The 16,906-nt window shown below is 42.3% G+C and overlaps 1 protein-coding gene across 1 annotated transcript in view; it reads left to right on the top strand.

Moving 5' to 3' along the window:
- The window catches only part of LOC147659594 (keratin, type I cytoskeletal 18-like), a 100,842-nt gene extending 84,329 nt beyond the window's left edge, over positions 1–16,513 (top strand). Inside the window, exons 7-9 of the mRNA XM_086951621.1 lie at positions 5,230–5,444; positions 12,007–12,029; positions 14,816–16,513. Of these exons, the coding sequence (XP_086807747.1) occupies positions 5,230–5,444; positions 12,007–12,029; positions 14,816–14,928 (351 nt within the window). The 3' untranslated portion in view covers positions 14,929–16,513. The remainder of the gene's footprint in view (positions 1–5,229; positions 5,445–12,006; positions 12,030–14,815) is intronic.
- Positions 16,514–16,906: the final 393 nt, after the last annotated feature.

Genomic DNA, 16,906 nt, shown 5'->3' with positions numbered 1-16,906 from the left:
TAAATTGCAGATGCGGGAACTACTCCACCACCCCGAACGATCATTCCCTCTTTCCCCTTTCACATTCTTTTTTGCTTCCAACTCCTCCTCCCCACTTTGTATATTTAACCCCACTCTTTCATCCATCTTCAATAATTTGGTTATTTCCTACATACCCAATTTTTCTATTTTTTCACACTTTTTGTGGGGGTACCTTTCAGTACCCTAATAATTCTTCTTAACCCTTTCTCTACCGTGTGTCCCTGCCCCTTTGAATCCTTAACTTTTATCTACTTTAATACTAAATCAGTGCTTTCTAACTGAGGTTTTCTATAAACCCTGAGGGTATTTTGGATTTTTGGTAAGTTTTTCAAATGCTCTTTTTTTTGGCAAATAATATTGACAAGTCTGTATTTTTAAAATTTTTGTTTTCAATCAATTGGCTACTCGGAAATGGGTTTCAATTACTTTGTGTTTTGATTAAAGTACATAGGGGCATATTATCAAGCCTGTGCGCTAAAATTATCGCCGCTTTATCGGCCGAAAACGGCCGATAAAGCGGCGATAATGGGCTTGATAATATGCTCTATGGAATTCCAATCGAAGCACATGTTAGATGTGAAGACATCTAACATGGGCTTCGATTGGAATTCCACAGAGCATATTATCAAGCCCATTATCGCCGCTTTATCGGCCGTTTTCGACCGATAAAGCGGCGATAATTTTAGCGCACATGCTTGATAATATGCCCCATACTTCTTTAAAAGGTTACTGTTAGACCTGACATCCTTAGGGTGGTCTTCCCAATTTTTTTTACCTTCTTACCTTCTCTTTTTGCTGTATTCTTTTTGTTGGCCTCGGGACTCTGAGCACTTTACCACTGCTGACCAGTGCTATAGTGCATGTGCTTCTCCCCTAAACATGGGTACATTGACTTATCCACAATTGGTATATTTAATTTACCTATAAGTCCCTAGTAGAGTGTACTACCTGTGCCCATGGTATGTACATTGAATGCTAATAGTGGGACTGCAGCATTGATTGTGCCACCTACACAAGTAGCCCTTTAAACATCTTAGGCCTGCCACTGCAGAGCCTGTGTGTACAGTTTTACTGCCACTTCGACTTGGCAAGCCCTAAACTCCCCTTTTATTACATATAAGTCACCCCTAAGGTAGGCCTTAGGTAGTTCATAGGGCAATGAGTTGTTTAAGTAAAAGATAGAACATGTACTTTTGCGTTTTACTTGTCCTGATAGTAAGAAACACTTACATTTGTTTTTCCCTACTGTGAGGCCTACTCCTCTCACAGGTTAGCATTGGGAATTCCTTTTTACACTTTCAAGATGTAATTCCTGGTTGAGAAGGAGTAGCTCTGTGATGTTTAATTTTATTGGACTGATATTGATAAATCCTCTTTGCTGGAAAAGTTGGATTTAACATCACTATTTTAGAAGCATCACTTTTAGAAATATGACATTTCTCTGCTCTTTAAGCTCTGTGTGCAGCCTGTCTCCAATACACATCTGGCGTGGGTGAGAGCTGGACTTTGTGCATTCCCTTTAGAAAGCCACACACAAAGGAAGGCTATGTGTAACTGAGTGTCCATTTGCATCCTGTGCACCCAGATGGCTTATCCTGGGCAGGATGAGAGGGAGGAGCTGACACACCTGCATGGGCAGTGTACTGTCCCCACACAAAGGGTTTATTACCCCCTGTAGTGAGTCTGAAGCCAGGAATCGGAAGGAAGGTCCTCTGTGCACTTCAAAGCACCTATTTGAAGTCACTTCCACCTCACACAACTGAGTATAAGTACTGGGTCTGTGACCCCTCCAAATCAGGCTCTTTCTGGGCCTAAAGAGAAACTCTGCCAGGAAGAAGGACTGCAGTGCTGCTACAAGGACTACCGCTCAGCTGGACTGCTGCTCTGGAAGAACTGCTTTTTTGCTGTGCGGCCCTGCTGCCTGCTACCCTCTGCCACTCTTGAGGGAGATCTGGACGCTTGCAGGACTCCAGAGTAATCACCAAGGGCATGCTGGTTTGCCTCCTGTCTGAAAGACTTAGGGATATCAAACTCTCACCTCCTGTTCATGTGCCTGGTCCATTGGAAGGGGATCCAGGTGCTTAGTCCAGTGGAACCGATGCATCCTCTGCTGATTGAAGCAGAATCAATGCATCGCCACTGTTGGGTGAACGGAACCAGTGCATTGCTTTCAGAACTGATGCATCGGAACCGCCACATCGCCACCTCTGCAGTGTGAGAAGATCGACGCATCTCCTCGACTGCCAGGGAAAACCCGAAGCATCAGCTTCGGAACCAACGCATCTCAGTTTCAGAGTTTCGTCTTCGGAACCGATGCATCACCATTGTTGTGTGGAAAAAATTGAGGCATCACATCGACTGTGGGATCTACATTGACACATCGCTCAGCTGTGCTCCACATCTTGCTGTTGCGACCAGGATCAAGGTTCTTTGTTCAGCGGGCCTTGCGTGGCTCCTGTATACGGAACACAATCCATCACATTCTGCCTGCACTCTTGACTTTGCCCCGGTCCAGTCCGACCAGATAACCCCCAGAGGACCTTATTGCTTTTAAGCGCTATTCTTACATTTAATCTTTAAAAATTAATATCTCAAATTATACTTATTGTATGTTTGTAGTGTTTGTTATGTCTTATTTGTAAAATCTTAATCGATTTTTCTAAAGAGAAGGGGAGTCTTTTTGTGGTTTTTCCACTGTGCTACTGTTTGAAGTGTTACACAAATACTTTACACATTGCCTCTTAAGTTAAGCATGACTGCTCTGTGCCAAGCTACCAGAGGGTGAGCACAGGTTAATTTAGGATGTGTATCTGACTTACCCAGACAAGGATTGTGGTCCCAACATGGACAGGGTGCATACCTCTGCCAACTAGAGGCCCAATTTCTAACAGTTACAGTGATATAAAATACAACTAGAAATACAACAAATCAATTGCAGGAAATATGATTCTGCAGTATCTACCATTTTATATTGCAAAAACAACAAGTGATGGACTGAATGTGGATCAATGTCACACACTCCCCCAGTCAAAAGATCTGGGCTCAAATCCATTGTTATTTTGCACTCCACACCACCCTGGGTTAGACAATGGCGATATGCAAATCAGCTCTGACCCTGTTGCCCCATGGGAACAGTCCAGTCCGAACTACAAAAGCCATGTCCTTCCCAAAACGGAATCAAGCATCCGAGGACCGGACCGGTTTCGGGGTAACACCTCTCATCAGCCCGGCTAGCTTGACTCCAAGTGGTGTGGAGTGCCTGGGACCCACGTCTGGGCATCCCCAGCGCACTTAGGGTGGCAATTGCAAAAACAACAAGTGATGGACTGAATGTGGATCAATGTCACACACTCCCCCAGTCAAAAGATCTGGGCCCAAATCCATCGTTTTGTTGCACTCCACACCACCCTGGGTTAGACAATGGCGATATGCAAATCAGCTCTGACCCTGTTGCCCCATGGGAACAGTCCAGTCAGAACTACAAAAGCCATGTCCTTCCCAGAATGGAATCAAGCATCCGAGGACCGGACCGGTTTCGAGGTAACACCTCTCATCAGCCCGGCTAGCTTGACTCCAAGTAGTGTGGAGTGCCTGGGACCCAAGTCTGGGCATCCCCAGCGCACTTAGGGCGGCAATTGCAAAAACAACAAGTGATGGACTGAATGTGGATCAATGTCACACACTCCCCCAGTCAAAAGATCTGGGCCCAAATCCATCGTTTTTTTGCACTCCACACCACCCTGGGTTAGACAATGGCGATATGCAAATCAGCTCTGACCCTGTTGCCCCATGGGAACAGTCCAGTCCGAACTACAAAAGCCATGTCCTTCCCAGAACGGAATCAAGCATCCGAGGACCGGACCGGTTTCGAGGTAACACCTCTCATCAGCCCGGCTAGCTTGACTCCAAGTGGTGTGGAGTGCCTGGGACCCACGTCTGGGCATCCCCAGCGCACTTAGGGCGGCAATTGCAAAAACAACAAGTGATGGACTGAATGTGGATCAATGTCACACACTCCCCCAGTCAAAAGATCTGGGCCCAAATCCATCGTTTTTTTGCACTCCACACCACCCTGGGTTAGACAATGGCGATATGCAAATCAGCTCTGACCCTGTTGCCCCATGGGAACAGTCCAGTCCGAACTAAAACAACAAGTGATGGACTGAATGTGGATCAATGTCACACACTCCCCCAGTCAAAAGATCTGGGCCCAAATCCATCGTTTTTTTGCACTCCACACCACCCTGGGTTAGACAATGGCGATATGAAAATCAGCTCTGACCCTGTTGCCACATGGGAACAGTCCAGTCCGAACTACAAAAGCCATGTCCTTCCCAGAACGGAATCAAGCATTTTATATCCCATGGCAAATGTTGCCATTCTTAAACACCATTGAGCAGGTTACTCCCAATGGCAATGTGTGATGTTTTTACCTATGGCAATCACACAATAGAGAAAAATTTGGTGTTTTTTCTTCCTCCATTAATGAGATGTATAATCTCTCTGGTGGTGATTTCTAAATAGTGGCTTTGGTGCAAGATTCAGACCTCTCTTTCTGTAATAAAGCCAGGATGATTTTTTTATTGCTATAAAACCATTTGTTATGCCCCTTCGGAAGTAAAACAATACGTAAATTGAGAAAAAAGTATGTTAAGATATGGTCAATTGATTTTACATCGGAACACAATTACAATGCGCTGAATAGTTGTACAAGTTAGTATTTAAATTTTAGTTGGTTTAAAACAAATAAGCGACTTTTCTATTCTTCTCCTTCCCTATCACCTTCTGTTTTTGCTGCTTCCTGACTGATATTAGTTCAGACCCAAGGCTACCAATGATGTAAAGATAGTTCACTGCTATATATTGCTGTAAGAGAGAAAATAGGTTGGCCAGATACTAAAGGTCGTTGTTCTGACGTTGGCACGGTTTAAAAGACAATTAAATGTATGATCAGGCATACAAACTACAAATCTATAAGGGATTTTGGTTTCTTCTTTGCACTGTTGTGTCTTTATTTTTGCTTTTCCCATTATAAATCCATTGAACAAGTACTAAATTGCAATATAATTCAATTGTCTACTCACGACCAACACTTGGCAATGACGGACCTAAGGAAATTCTTCAGTGGTGGGGTATCATGAATCATTCCAAGTTGTATATCCCTTCTGTAATGTTCAAAACGTCTTATCTCATCCATTATCCCAACAGGTCAATGCCCTGAAGGGTGACCTAGAGGAAACTGACCTGAGGTACAGAGATGAAATGGACAGACTCCAGGAATCCATATCAAGAATGGAAGCCGAGCTCATGGAGATTCAGAAGAACATGCAGAATGAAAAGCTGGAGTACGAAGCCCTGCTGAGGGTCAAGGAGACACTGGAGAATGAGATTGCTGTCTACAGACGCCTCCTGGGCGGAGAGGAGTAAGTACCCAAGTCTATTGGATGATGCAGATAGGCAGAGAGTCACTGACATTACATTTCAGTCTTCGCGTGAACTTATCAAACAGTGAAGGATATTTCTGAAATATGATTATTAGGAATGCTTGAGTCAACGTTTCATTACTGCTGGGAATTCTTCAGATTAAATGTAATTCTATTGGTATTTAGCTTGTCTGGGTCGCAACTGGACACCCACCAATATACAAATTATCTCTGAGCCACACCCATTAGAGTAGTCCAGTCCAGTCCAAACTGCCTAGCTATGTTCCCTTTTCACTGGAAATCAAGAAACCCATTGACCTTATTACACCTTGTAGATAAGGCACAGTTTAAGTTCTTAGGCACAGCGACATAGCTTCCACAACACAAAGTCACAGAGACAACAAAATACCAATGGACGAAAATGCTTGGACCACTGATTCACTCATTGGGAATTCTCTATGTCATTATATTCCATTGTTTTAGCTCTTCAAAGCCATTACTGAATGCAACTCGTCATACGCAGATCAGCCAAACCTACTAGGTCACATAGGCACTGCACAGGAACAAAAGCAACCTCTGAGATTTTTAGGCTTCATTGCAATTCATCAGTAGGGCGCAGCTTGAGTACTTAAGTCCACCCACTTTAGGAGATTCATTGAGTAAACAAAATACTGATGGTTGAAACTACTTGAACCACTGTGTCTTACTAACTGGAAATGTCTGTTAGAGGCACTCCATTTAATTGTTTTTAACCTATGTGTATTTGCAGCAAGGGAAAAAACCATGTCTTAGCCCACATGAAGGAAATTGTGATGATAAACAATGAGAAAATAACCATCTAATGTAATCAGTTGCAGCAAATAAACCTCTTGCTGTGCAGCCCTTTATCAAGGGATTTTGCCTCACAATCAAGGCACAATAACAAACTTTGTGATTGCTAATTCGCACTGGTCAAATGATGATTATATATCCCTGGAGATACAAAGGGGATGCGCAGAAAAAAGCACAGTATATGAGCTCCTGCAACATACCATTTTCAACTCAAGAAAGGTACTTCTCAAAAATTATAAACAATCACGGCCATGTTATGCTTTATTTGCTCGATAGTTATGCAAAAGGAGGGGTTCGGCCCTAGGGATTAGAGGGTAGGCTGGGCCTTATAGTTAAACACATAGAGAAAGTGCCTAACCCTCAAAATTGCTTAAGAAGCCTTCTAATGTAAGAAAAGATAAACAAAACTTTATACATTTATCTCGGCAATTATTTATGCCTTTTATTTGATACTTATTTGTAATTTTGATGTTTTAATTCATCAAGAAGGACACATCGTCCTTATCACAGGATACCACATTATTACAACATATTTACAAACAACAACAGTAAATTGTGCATTATCAATCATATAACTAAATCATACATGTGTTGAATATATTTTAGAAAACAAACAAAACAAAAAATCACAAACATTTCTTATGAACATGTTTTTTAGAAAGTATGAGATCTTTCATATACAGTTGCCCAATAAACACAATTTCCTGACAACTGAAAAATCCCTATTCATAGCCTTGTAATCGAAAAGGAAAAAGGCCGTCGACATGACAAACGCGGATGCTAAGTCTTGAACGCAAATAATTCCATAAGCGGCAGCCCCACTATTTTTAAACAAGGCACACCCTGAAAACAAATCACTCGCCTGGGTTTGATTCACTCACATTCAGCCAAACGAAAAGAAACACCGGCTTCTATCCCAATTTGTATCAGATACTTTACGAATGAGAACTATACCACCAGCACTCACGACATTTTAAATCCACTCGCTTCGTGAAAATATGAAGTGTTTTAAGTTTAAGATCAATACAGCTCTGATGAGAGTCCGGTGACTTTGAACCAGAACTCGAAACGCGTCGGCAACGGCATTCATTCCATGAATAATCAGAAAATAGGATACATATTCCTAAAATTCCTTGATAAATTAGAGACAATTAACAGGTTTCTCATAACAAGGCTATGAATAGGGATTTTTCAGTTGTCAGGAAATTGTGTTTATTGGGCAACTGTATATGAAAGATCTCATACTTTCTAAAAAACATGTTCATAAGAAATGTTCATGATATTTTGTTTTGTTTGTTTTCTAAAATATATTCAACACTTGTATGATTTATTTATAGGATTGATAATGCACAATTTACTGTTGTTGTTTGTAACTATGTTGTAATAATGTGGTATCCTGTGATAAGGACGATGTGTCTTTCTTGATGAATTAAAACATCAAAATTACAAATAAGTATCAAATAAAAGGCATAAATAATTGCCGAGATAAACGTATACAGTTTTGTTTATCTTTTCTTACATTAGAAGGCTTTTTAAGCAATTTTGAGGGTTAGGCACTTTCTCTAACTAGTTATTTGCTCGATAAGCAGTTAAAGCTTGCAAACTTTCTCATTGGCTCATTTGTAGCTCTGCCTTGAATCTGTGAGTCAAAAACTTGGCATTCCGCAGTCTTTTTCGTCTGTAGTGACATTCATGTGTTTTCCAAATGAGCCTTCTTTAATAAGAAACATATTCTGAAAATGAAAGGTGACCCCTTTAGAAATTCGGGGGCATATTAACAAGGGCTTTATCTCTGCTTTTTTGGTTTTAAAAGCCAAAGAAGCGGAGATAAAAATATCGCTCTATCAACAACAGGGTGCTAACATGCAAAATCGCATGTTAGCATACTTTTTCACTACGCTTCCCTTTGCATCTCTAATGAGATGCAAAGTAGGCGTTCCAGAGCAAAATAATAGGAGAAATGTCGCTAAGCGGCATTTTTCCTATTATCAAGCTTCACGCTAACCCTGTTGGAGACAAAAAAGCAGCGCTGACCACGGTTAACACTGCTTTTTTATGTCTGCTAATTTTTAGACTTAGCCAAGTAATCTAATGCGAGGTGGATTACATGGCTAAATCCACCATGGGCTATCAACAAGGATATCCCTATCCTAGCACTTTTATCGCTGCATTACCAGCGATAACCTCCCAAAATGCAGCTATCGCTGGATTTTTTATCGCCTAGGCGGTTAGCGTTATTAATAACGCGATAACCAGGCGATATTATCCAGCGATAGCGGTCGTTAAAAAATTAACGCTAAGCGCCCTTAGCGTTAATTTTCCCTGTTCCTTAATAATATGCCCCCCGGTTTATGTTTATGGCTTAATTTAGAGGTTAGCATGGGTTGGGAAGCCGCCTAAAATGGCAGATGCCCCATCTGCCACCCTGCTGTCTTCCTGCCCATTTAGCAGTGGAAGTCCTTCAGGGTTTCTGACATGGAGCCTCAGCTGGCTGCACTGTTAGAAACTCAAGATCTGGTGGCACATTTGCCTTTGGGTCACCTGTCCAAAGTGACAGTCACCTTGCCCAGTTTTGGTCTAGGCAATCACCCCTGGATTTCCCTTGTCTTGACAGGCAGGAACTGCATGGTGGCACCAGGAAAATTAAAAAATCAATGGCCCGACACTCAAGGCCATTTCATTTTTCTTTTTTCAGAAACAAATCACAGCATTGGGCGGACGTGGGTTGTTTCTAAAAAATAAAAACAAATGAGTGAGTCAAAAAAACACATGGTGACAGAAATGCACTTGGCACATAGGTGTATGCACTTTTGTCAGAGAGATAACCACCAGGTCGAAAAACAAGGACCAGTAATGACATAGAACAAGACTGACCTTAGGACCAACTCCCAGGCCCTGTAAGGATCTCACTATCAGACCAGGATAGCCTCAACCAGATTGTAGACTCCTTGAGGCATATTACGATGTCGGTCGTAAGAACTCCGACCTCATGTCAGAGGCCTTCGACCGACATTGTCGGTTTCAATTCCGACTGGCTGATTTTAATTCAGCCAGTCAGAATTAAAACCGTCCGGTCATTCTGGCTGGCTTCCTACGGGCTCAAGGAGTCCGTCCGCCAGTCAGGACCGGCCCATAATCCAAATGGACGCGGGTTACGTCATCCGGATTACGATGCACGGTTTCCAGAAGGGTTTCCATGGCAGCCTTTCTGACATGGAACCCTGTCGGAAAGCGTGTTTTGGGTCCCCTAGCATGGCCCTCTTTCCTTTGGGGCCTCCAGTTGGAACCAGTGTTCCAGTTTGGTTTCAGCACATTGTTGGCTAGCAGTAAACCTGACTATGAATATCCTGTGCAACTACACATGCCTTTCTCACTAATTACCCAATGAAATGGGTTCCCAAAGGTCTTTGCTATCTTAGTATCCCGAACTTGACAATACAAACCGGAAGGTTACAGGATGTTATGTTGAGAATATATGGTATGCTGATAGATCAGGTTTACTCTACCACGTCCATGCTAGTGTCAAAGATCACATGGCAAACTGCTGTCCAAACCAAAGACCCAGACGATGAATGGAAATCTCTTTTAAAATTGCATGGAAGATTGTTAACAGAATGAAGGCTTGCAGTCTACTATCTAAAAGACTTCATAATTGGTTCTGGACCACTAATCATTTGCAGAAGGCTGGCTTACTCCAACTTTCTGAATGCTAACACTGCAGTTAGACCGTGACCTCATCCATAGCGCTCCAAAAAATCTGGTCAAAGGTCTTGACCACACTCTCCACCACTCCTGACCCTGTGATTGTAACCATCTGTGTGTCCAGCCTTCCTACATGATTATCATGAATGTACACTTTCCATAAATGATAAATGTAGATGGACAGCCATCTCCATAGCTGGTGCTAAATTAGGCATTCCACGACATTGGAGATTCCCTTCTGTGATGTCACATGAAGAGTGACTAACAGAAGTTGTGAGGGTGATTGAATGTGAAATGACTATGGGCCATGTTACCAGAGTGCCCAGGGGTGCAATGGGCATTTGCGCCCGCTTTGAACGCCCTTGGGGTACTTTGGTATTACAGAAAGGCCACAGAACCTTGTGCATCCCCTTCTGTAACACCGATAGCGCTGGCGCACGTAAGCGTCAGTACTGTCATCTGAGGTTGTTCCCTCATTTGCACAGGTGCGTGGCCCCATGCAATTGAGGAAATCCCTTTTCCTCTGCGTCTTCCCCGCATTAAGGATGTGGGAGCAGAGGGAAAGAAGCTGTCAGGAGGCGCACTGACAGTGTGTCACCTACAAGGCGTACACTGCCAGTACGCACCCTGATGGCAGCCCTCTGGAGGGGGAACGGGGTCTCATGGACTCCCCAGACCTCCCCTTACAAGCAAGTGCAGTCACTCACAGCACCCGCCTGCAAGGGGACCTCTAACCCCCTTAAAAGTGCTGGCGGGCTGCCACCTGCACTGTGAAATACAGAGCGGCTTCCAACCCTTTTTCACATGAATGCTCTGCCATCAGTGCAGCACAAGTTCCCCGCTGCCCTGGGGGCAGCGCATTCCTCCTAACATGGCACATTTGTGGAGTGTGGAGTGGTGTGGTTCACTGGTTAGAGGCGGCAGACCCGGAAGCAGAGAACGGCCCGAGACCAGGGTTCAATTCCCCACACGGCAGGGTCGTGGACCAGGGTCAGCGGACTCGATAATTCTCGCCTCGGTGCCTACTCTAACCAGGGATCACACTCGGCAACTCTGGGCATTAGCTTGCCTCATCTCTACAACGGACCCCCACATTTGCCGGGGATGCCTGGTTTCACCTTGGAGATACCCAGTAGGGACCATCTCACAGGGATAGCCAGGACGGGTTCCCCAGCGGTCTACAGCACCACAACGCCTAAGGGCAGCAGTGCGCTTTACAAGACACATTCATTTACATTTTCCTTTTTGGCGCAAACATGGAAAATGTGCAGAATGTATGATACGGCCCCTGGTACCATTTCTCAGACCTAGGTAGAACCTGAACAATTTACTTTGTACAAATACATGTGTCCTAGGATTATACACTGCAGCCGAGTGGGGAGGTCAACCCTCAGGTGAGCGAAGATATGATTGATAGACTGGGACATGTCAAGTTGGTCAAAATATTGGGTGCATCCTTTCTTACAACTGTATTGGGAAAGTTCTGATAAACCTTACTCTCAGACTCTCCTGTTGGGAATGGGATGTACCTGTGATATCTATTTTGTGACAGTGATGACAGGGTATATGCACTATCTGTCATTAACAGGTATTGTCATTAACAGGTATTTTACTTCTGAACAGTAAGGTGAAAACATATCAGTTTGTTTCAATTTTATAACCAAAGCTACTAAAAAGGTACTTAAAAAAAATAGAGATACCTGGCAGGCAAAGGTGCCTATAAATATGGCAGGAGTCCTGTGCCAGGGGAGTGGAGGTCAGGGTCTCCACTGACCTGGCAGGCTGACCGGAGACCCAGCAAGGTCTACATTTAGGCTCTTAGGCGCAAATAAAAATCTGGATGATTCATATTTGTTAGATAATACCATCTGGGCACCCAAAAGAAAAAAAGTAAAATCCCTTTGCCCAGGTGGCCAAGAGAAGTGCATATTTGTATAAACAGGTCTTATTAAAGTGATGTGTACAATAATCAAACCATCTGTATACTTTTTCACGTTCCTAACTCTAATTTCCATACTTATTTTTACAGGGAAATCAAACTGCCCCCTAAAGGTAGGTGTCTCAAGCATGCTTGTAATTCCATAATTAATAACAAAACACTGTAAAACGAAAGATAAGAGGTGTTATATTCCTTACACAGTCTACTATGTCATCATACATGAAAATACCATTTAATGTCAGCAACCGTTTAATTCATTGCACAGTGCAATGTGCTAACTAGTGGATAATTGCCTTGTAAAGGCAGAGTAACCCTGTTTGCAACATCTGTATACAGAGAACACAATCAAACATGTTCTACATGTACTAAGCAATATTGGCTAGCACAGGTTTCTGCGTTTGCTTTATGAATTATGAATATTGCAGGTAATTAGGGTTGTAACCTAGATCCCGCAGGGCAGAAGGCCCCACCTGTTTTGGGCTAAAAACAATAAAGTAAGCTGGAGCCAAATGCTACTTAGTGTATGTCCCATTCAGGAGTGGATTGGCCATTTAATGAGTGAGTTGGGCACCAGAGCATTCGATTGGTTGCAATCTCAGAATTCTTCACTCCGTTTTACATGAGGCCAAGTAATTTTCTATTATACCCCAGCTGGTGGTTTCACATGTAATAACATGACACTGAAAGGGTGCAAGAAAGGGGCCTCTCGTAGCTTCACTCTCATACTGGTTTTTTTGATTCTGAGAACTAGCAGTCAACACATGGCATACATCACCCTGTCCATAAATTCTACATTCTGGTCTTCAAATCCAAATATGGAATTATACTCTCACTTGCCTTACCCCGCATGTATCGTAAGGCCACTGAGGGCAGCTGACTTGCCACACTACCACAAGTGGCCAGAGGAGGGCATCAGATTACAACAAATGGTCTCAAATATAACCTTGTTGCTGGAGGAGAGTTGAAATTACAAACTTTCATTTAGTATGGCTCTCCAAAAAACCTTGCACTGGCCCTCGACTTCCTGTCTGTTCTTGCAAACACTCTCTTCTGGCAAACACGGCCTGGCACAGCTTTACTACCCTGATGTCAGCAGGAGTGGATGCAGTCTGGTGACTGAACGGCAAACTTAGAAAATAGGAAACCTAGGTGCTAAGCATGGGTCTGTAACTTGACTGAACATGGTGTGTCTCTGTTCAAATAGCTCCATCTTACTAGGCCTAAAAATTGGGACTATTTGTGAAAATCTACTACAAATGTGAATTTGTGACATGCAAATCGTCAAATCCATATTGGAACCATGATGCTTTGTCGTTAGGTATCTAGGCTGCTGGTATGCGGATATTACCCTAACCCTCCTGAATTGGGGGTTGATGGTTCTTTCAATGAGTTTGGTGGAATGGCATTGACTGGCCGTCAAACACAGTTTCAAATTTTCTCTAGTTTCTTGTCCATTTTAGACTAATCAGAAGGCTCCATGATTTTGTCTTTGTAAGAGTCATGTCCTCCAGAGGGGGTGACCTATTCACTTCAGTTGCTCAGACAGAAGAGATATCAGCATTTAGTTTGATGAATGCAGATGTGTCAGCATCAGTCTTCGCCCAATATAGGTTTGAAGAACACATTAAATAAAATAAATTGCAATTTAAGGAGAAATGGAGATCAATCGATAATTTCCAACTCAAGACAGCAGGAAAGAAAAATGTAGTCACGCCTTGCAAATTAAGAAGGTTTCAAGATTTGCTTTACGCGTTGTTTTAGTTGTGTACGAAGGACGCCACGAGCAGGAGGAGAGGAGTGAGTAGAAAATGTGCAGAAAAGTAGTAACTTTATGACGGATATTTAATGACTACTGAAGTCAGAAAGTTAATACTTCTCTGGAACTCATAAGAATCACAAAGTCTACACATCAAAATCTATAGCCATCACTGATTTCTGTGCATACCTCTAATCCTGTACTGGTTCCTTTCAACTACTTTCAGTTTAGGGTTAAGATGAAAACACACAATCTTTTCTTTGCTGTAATCCCGTTAGTGATTTCTTTCACATCCAATTTACGCACCTAATGCAGAATTTGTATCACTGAGTGTGGATTATCACATTAAGTGTAAGAAACTATTGGGAATAGTAGTGAACACCCACAAAGTTATGATTTTTGTGGTGTTTGCTGCATTCCCATTGGCCACCCTTGATCACTCCCCTCCGGGAGCACTCTCCAACCTTAAGGTTGTGACTGCGTAAACTCTATCATGGTTGTAAATGATGTTTCAGTGTAAGTTACATTATTGACCATATTTGTCCAAAAAGAAAGCAAAAAAATGTCTATACCCAAGTATGCAGGATGGCTCAGTGAACTGACTGCTTGCCACTCAGAAATGCAGTTATCTAAAGGTCAGGAGTTTGAATCCTGGCATGGTTGACTCACGCCTCAATCCTTCCAAGGTTGATGAAATAAATATTCCCAGAATAATAATGGTACTAAGAATTCTCATATATCCTTGTCAAGCCTGCTGCTACGTAAATATGCATACCGATTGTTGCTCGCAATGGATTGCATTGCCTCTCACTTACCACTAGCAGTAATACCATCCTCTTCATGTTATCTATCAAACTCCATAGGTTTAAGCTGCGTACCACAAAGCCGCTTCCTATGTACATACATTCAAGCCTAAATAAATATCAAAAAGTTGGATGATAGTAAGACCTATTGCTCCAGGGGATTAGGAAACATCAAGCGTGCAATATGACACGCTATAAAAAAAAACAATGAATTACTCGAATTTACGAAGGATTGTGTATGTAAACATTTCATAAAGTGTTTAAAATGGCATATGTAATTAAGATGATGCACCCTTGTAAGATCGATGTGTGTCTATTATGCTGTTTCCTTCCCTTCCAGAACCTGAATCCACAACCAAGAAGATTGTAAAAGTTGTTACTCAAACCCTGGTTGATGGGAAGGTCGTCGAAGAATCCAGCGAGGTTGAAGAATTCGACGTCAAGAAAAAATAAAGCTAAGACGAAGATGATGTCACCACGACTGCGCCTGCGCTGTTACTTCCATATGCACTGAAAACTTTTCTGTCATCTTTAACTGCATTGTTATGTTCGACATACCTGACGTAATCACGGGAAAAAATGCCGCTACTTACGTATAACATTGTACCAACCACTTAAAAAGAGTTTAATGATTTTGTGACGCAGTTTAAGAGACATATATACAATATAAAACATGACAAAGGCAGTAAGAAGTGACTACTTGGAAAATGAATACATCTGCTGGAAACAATCCCAAAAGTACAATGTTGAACCGGAGAAAGGGAAAAGGGCTCTCTAGTTAATTGTATACATACTCTTTTCTAGCAACCATAAGCACATTTCTTGCACAAGACAACACTTCCCTGGTGGCTGTTCTCCACTCACTATCGTCCAGCTTCGATCGTATATTGCAAACAGGGGACACCCAGGGGGTATTTAAAAGCCAGAAAAGCTGAGATTGCTTCCTTTATTTTCCTAGTATCCGTTTTTAACTTACTTTACAGGTGCATATTTGTTTTCTGACTGCCTTTTTAGCAGTTTCACCAGCAGCATAGTTTGGAAGCTGTGTGTATGTTCATTCGTCGTAGTACGTGTTAGGAAGTTATATGTTTGCAATTATCTTATTCAATGATCCCCGCCCTTCCATACGAATGACCTTACGCACCACCCCGCGCTGCGGGTATCTGTTTTGTGGATGATGTCTTGATTTCTGTGCAATTTAGGTGACGAGGCAGGAAGGTAAAAACATGGCTTCCTGTCTAGAATGGACACCCAAGATTCATGAAAACTGACCAGTAATCAATTAATGTGGCTACCAATGCTTAACATTCCACTACTGAACTCAGTGACGCTTTTATGCTCACCTTGGATAATTTATAATTGATTTAAAACGTTATATCCTCACTAAATAAAAAAAATGCACAGCTTTAGAACCACCCACTTTCAAGTTAGTTTACAGCAGAAAACATAAATCCCATTGTAAGGCACATATTCCATTTAAAAGAGCAATTCTGAGAAGAGAAAAAACTGTCATTTTTCCCCGGTCCTGCATCCCTAACAGTCACCAACAATAGGCATTCTAGAATGTTGCTTTGTTTGATGTCAGAGTATGTTTTGAGATGTATTGTCTCATCATTTGTTGGACAGCCTGTTTAACTGAATTTCAAAAGTAGATAAATAATATGGACCTAAATTATTTTGCCTTTCTATCAGTCTGTACTTCATGGCGTGACTCAATCGCCCCTATTTGTCCAATCACAAATATCTCTACTTCAGCACTCCATCCTCAGCACTAGTGCCCCAGCATGCTAATTGAATGAGGTTTGGTTTGGTCTTTGACTACCAGCTCACTTCCTGGGAGCTATAAACAATACCAAGCACTTCCTGTCCCTGTTCCGCTTTTTACCTTGGGCATTTGATCGCCTAGTATGCACAATAGGTTTAAATAAATGCCCGTATATTAGATTAAATGTGATTAAATACGACACCTCTACATATGTTCATGAGACTGAAAGCCAGCAGGAGATTTGTAAGATGCGGCTATATTATTTTGGAAAATGTCAAAGGTATCCTTTTAAGATCGGGGGTAATTTACTTCTCGTCCTGGTCTCTCTTTATACTGGTTGTGAAGGTTTAAATAGACTGATGGCAATTGTACGGGTTGGGGGCGGGGGAGGAAAAACCATCATTACTCCGCTTTCTGTGTTGATTCCCATATGTTTTATGCCATTGGCATGTAGGTTTTTCAAACAGACATTTCACCTAATTGTATGGGCAAAAAACTCCCATTACTAGCCCCATCAGATTGACAGACCTTGTACAATAAAGGCCTAAACACGATGAGTACTTCAACTCTCTTCCTATTCCCCCTCTACATTAGAAATACACACCAATGTAGAAGTTAATTTGCTTTTCAAGATGGACTTCAATGGTGCAACATTTATCCTACACC

Source organism: Lissotriton vulgaris, unplaced genomic scaffold, assembly GCF_964263255.1.
Source record: "Lissotriton vulgaris unplaced genomic scaffold, aLisVul1.2 SCAFFOLD_2027, whole genome shotgun sequence".
NCBI lineage: Eukaryota > Metazoa > Chordata > Amphibia > Caudata > Salamandridae > Lissotriton > Lissotriton vulgaris.
Note: the sequence above shows the minus strand (reverse complement) of the source record. Positions and strands in the feature narration are given on the sequence as shown.